The 2,770-nt window shown below is 39.4% G+C and overlaps 1 protein-coding gene across 1 annotated transcript in view; it reads left to right on the top strand.

The window, feature by feature from the left end:
• LOC105157438 (putative late blight resistance protein homolog R1A-3) overlaps positions 273-2,770 on the top strand; it is a 3,618-nt gene continuing 1,120 nt past the window's right edge. The window contains exons 1-2 of the mRNA XM_020692469.1: positions 273-974; positions 1,499-2,761. Coding sequence (XP_020548128.1) covers positions 407-974; positions 1,499-2,761 — 1,831 coding nt within the window. The 5' untranslated portion in view covers positions 273-406. The remainder of the gene's footprint in view (positions 975-1,498; positions 2,762-2,770) is intronic.

Here is a 2,770-nt window from a genome sequence, read left to right as displayed (position 1 = left end):
CTTTTATTTATTTATTTATATTTTTTCATTTCCTTCTTTAGTGTAGACTTTACTGGTTACAACTTGAGATGATACGTATTAATGTTCTATGTCACAACAGCATTATTTTGTATCTCAAAAGCTCAAAGGCTAGTCAACTATTCGCGTAATGTAACGACAAATTTAGATTAGAGCTGGTAATTGGATCCATTTTCGAGGGAATCTTCTGACTTTTTCGTCGTTTCACACTACACCTAATCAAGATTTATAACTTCGAAAACGGTGCTCTTCAATTTCACAAATTAATTAATCACAATTGTTGCAAAAATGCATTTTATTATCAGGGCCAAGTTGCTAGCTGGCTTGCACAAACCATAATCATTCACATTGTCTGTAATCTCGTAGAGCAATTGCAACAAAGATCAGAATGGCAGTAGCAGCTTATGCCTCTCTACTTTCTCTTTCCCATGTCTTGGAGAATATCCAGCACCCTGCTCGCCGGACTCGCCTTCATCTTGACTCCAACCAACTTCAAACCTTGCAGCAAAAAGTTCAGTTCTTGCTGGAATTTCTTGAAGTTGATTCTGGGAGAATAAGCCTAGAAATGGAAGATCTGGCAAGACAGATCGCTATTCTTGCTGATGAAGCAGAAGATGTCATTGACTTACATGTCGTATATCAACTTGGTGAGGGATGTCGGGATGAAAGTCAGGATATGGCCGCCCTCTCATCTTTCTATCAAGATATACACAAAGTAATCCAAAAGATTGACTCCATCATGAACGAGTTGGGGATGATCCAAGAGGACTGCACCCATGTCTCAAAACAACAACCCGCAGTATCTGTGCCTGATAGTTCATCCACAGCATTTACTTCCAGTGGCAAGAGTAGTACCATGGTCGGATTTGATGAGCACTTGGTTCGAGTCATGGACGAGCTCACTAGAAATGAACCTGATCTCCAAATCATCCCAATAACTGGGATGGGAGGTATTGGTAAGACTACTCTAGCTAAAAATACTTTTGACAATCCATATGAAGATATTTGATTGTCATGGATGATATGTGGAATATCAGTGCTTGGGATGATTTAAGTTTGTTTTTTCCAAATAATAGGAATGGAAGTCGAATACTGGTGACCACTAGGATTTCAAATGTCGCAATTTCTTTAGGTTCTCATAGCCCTTATGTGATGGATTTTCTAGATGAGGATAAAAGTTGGAATTTGCTTTGTCAAAAAGCCTTTGGAGAAGACAATTGTCCATATCCGAAATTAGAAGAAATTGGTAAGACTATTGCAAAGAAGTGCAATGGACTTCCTTTAGCAATTGTTGTGATTGGTGGATTGCTTGCAAATTCCAACAGGATACTGGAGCACTGGGAGTCAGTAGCCAAAAGTATAAACTCATTTTCTAACTTAGAATACAATGACCGTTGTTTAAAAATATTGTCTTTGAGTTACGATAACTTACCTATTCATCTTAAACCATGTTTTCTCTATATGCGGATGTTTCCTGAAGATGACGAGATTAAAGCCTCCGAGCTAATAAAATTATGGGTTGCCGAAGGATTTTTGAAACCATCGAGAGCTAAAACCTTGGAAGAGGTTGCAGAGGAATACTTGAGAAATCTTATTGACAGGAATCTGATTTTGGTTCATAAATGGAATTATGGAGGGAAGAAAGCTAAAACATGCAGGATTCATGATCTTCTAAGGGACCTATGCTTGAGACAATCTCAAAAAGAATGTTTGATTTGTGTACCAAAAGCGCAACGTATTGATTTTTTTGAGCCCCGGTGGGAAATTTGCCTTTGTTTCCTATGTAGTTCTCAGCTCGATGAAGATCAAAGGATGGATCTTCCTGAAGTTCAGGTTACCTCACAGTCGACATCACTTGCAAGCCTTTCAGTGTGCGACGGCTGTCGGATTATGTATCCGAATCTGGTTAGATTGAGATTATTGAGGGTGAAAGCCTATGTGGACGATATGGAATTTCTGCATCCCACTAAATTGTGCTACCTTAAGACGGAATTTGAATCTCCGTCTACAATATCTTTGCTGTGGAACCTACAAACTTTAACTTTGAGTCTTTCCTCCGGAGTACTCCCGTCTGAAATCTGGGATATGCCACAACTTAGGCATCTAATTGGAAGTGGAGATATTGTTTTACCTCACCCAATAGTTACCCAGGATTCAGTGATCATGGAGAACCTACAGACGCTTGCTGATTTTCGAGATTTTAGGTGTACAATTGATGTCCTTGATAGACTTCCAAATCTTAAGAAACTGGGAATTGTTTACATTAAAAAAGGCAGCGGTTGTCTAGAAAATCTTGCTTACTTACAGAAACTGGAATCACTTTTTCTTTTAGAGGAAAATGTGTCGCTATTGGCAAACATCACCTTCCCCACTTCACTCAAGAAATTGAGTTTGTCAAATTGCTGTATTCCTTGGGAGGAGATGACGATTTTTGGTTCTGTTTTGCCCAATCTTGAAAAGCTTACATTGTACTATAATGCATTCACGGGACCTGAGTGGAGTCCAGTTGATGGGCAATTTCCTCGATTGAAAGTGCTAATCATATGGTACAATGACCTAGAGCGGTGGAGAGCAGAAAGTATACACTTCCCCAATCTTGAGAGACTTCATCTTTATAATATGTTTTGCTTGGAGGAGATCCCTTTGGGTATTGGAGATATACCCACGCTCCTCTCAATTCATCTCGAGGATTGCAGCGATTCTTCCGTCAATTCGGCAAAGCAAATATTGGAGGAACAACAAAGCTTCGGAA

The sequence above is a fragment of the Sesamum indicum genome, linkage group LG3 (assembly GCF_000512975.1).
Source record: "Sesamum indicum cultivar Zhongzhi No. 13 linkage group LG3, S_indicum_v1.0, whole genome shotgun sequence".
In the NCBI taxonomy this organism is placed as follows: domain Eukaryota; kingdom Viridiplantae; phylum Streptophyta; class Magnoliopsida; order Lamiales; family Pedaliaceae; genus Sesamum; species Sesamum indicum.
The sequence above is the reverse complement of the archived record's forward strand: the minus strand, read 5'-3'. Positions and strand labels throughout refer to the sequence as shown.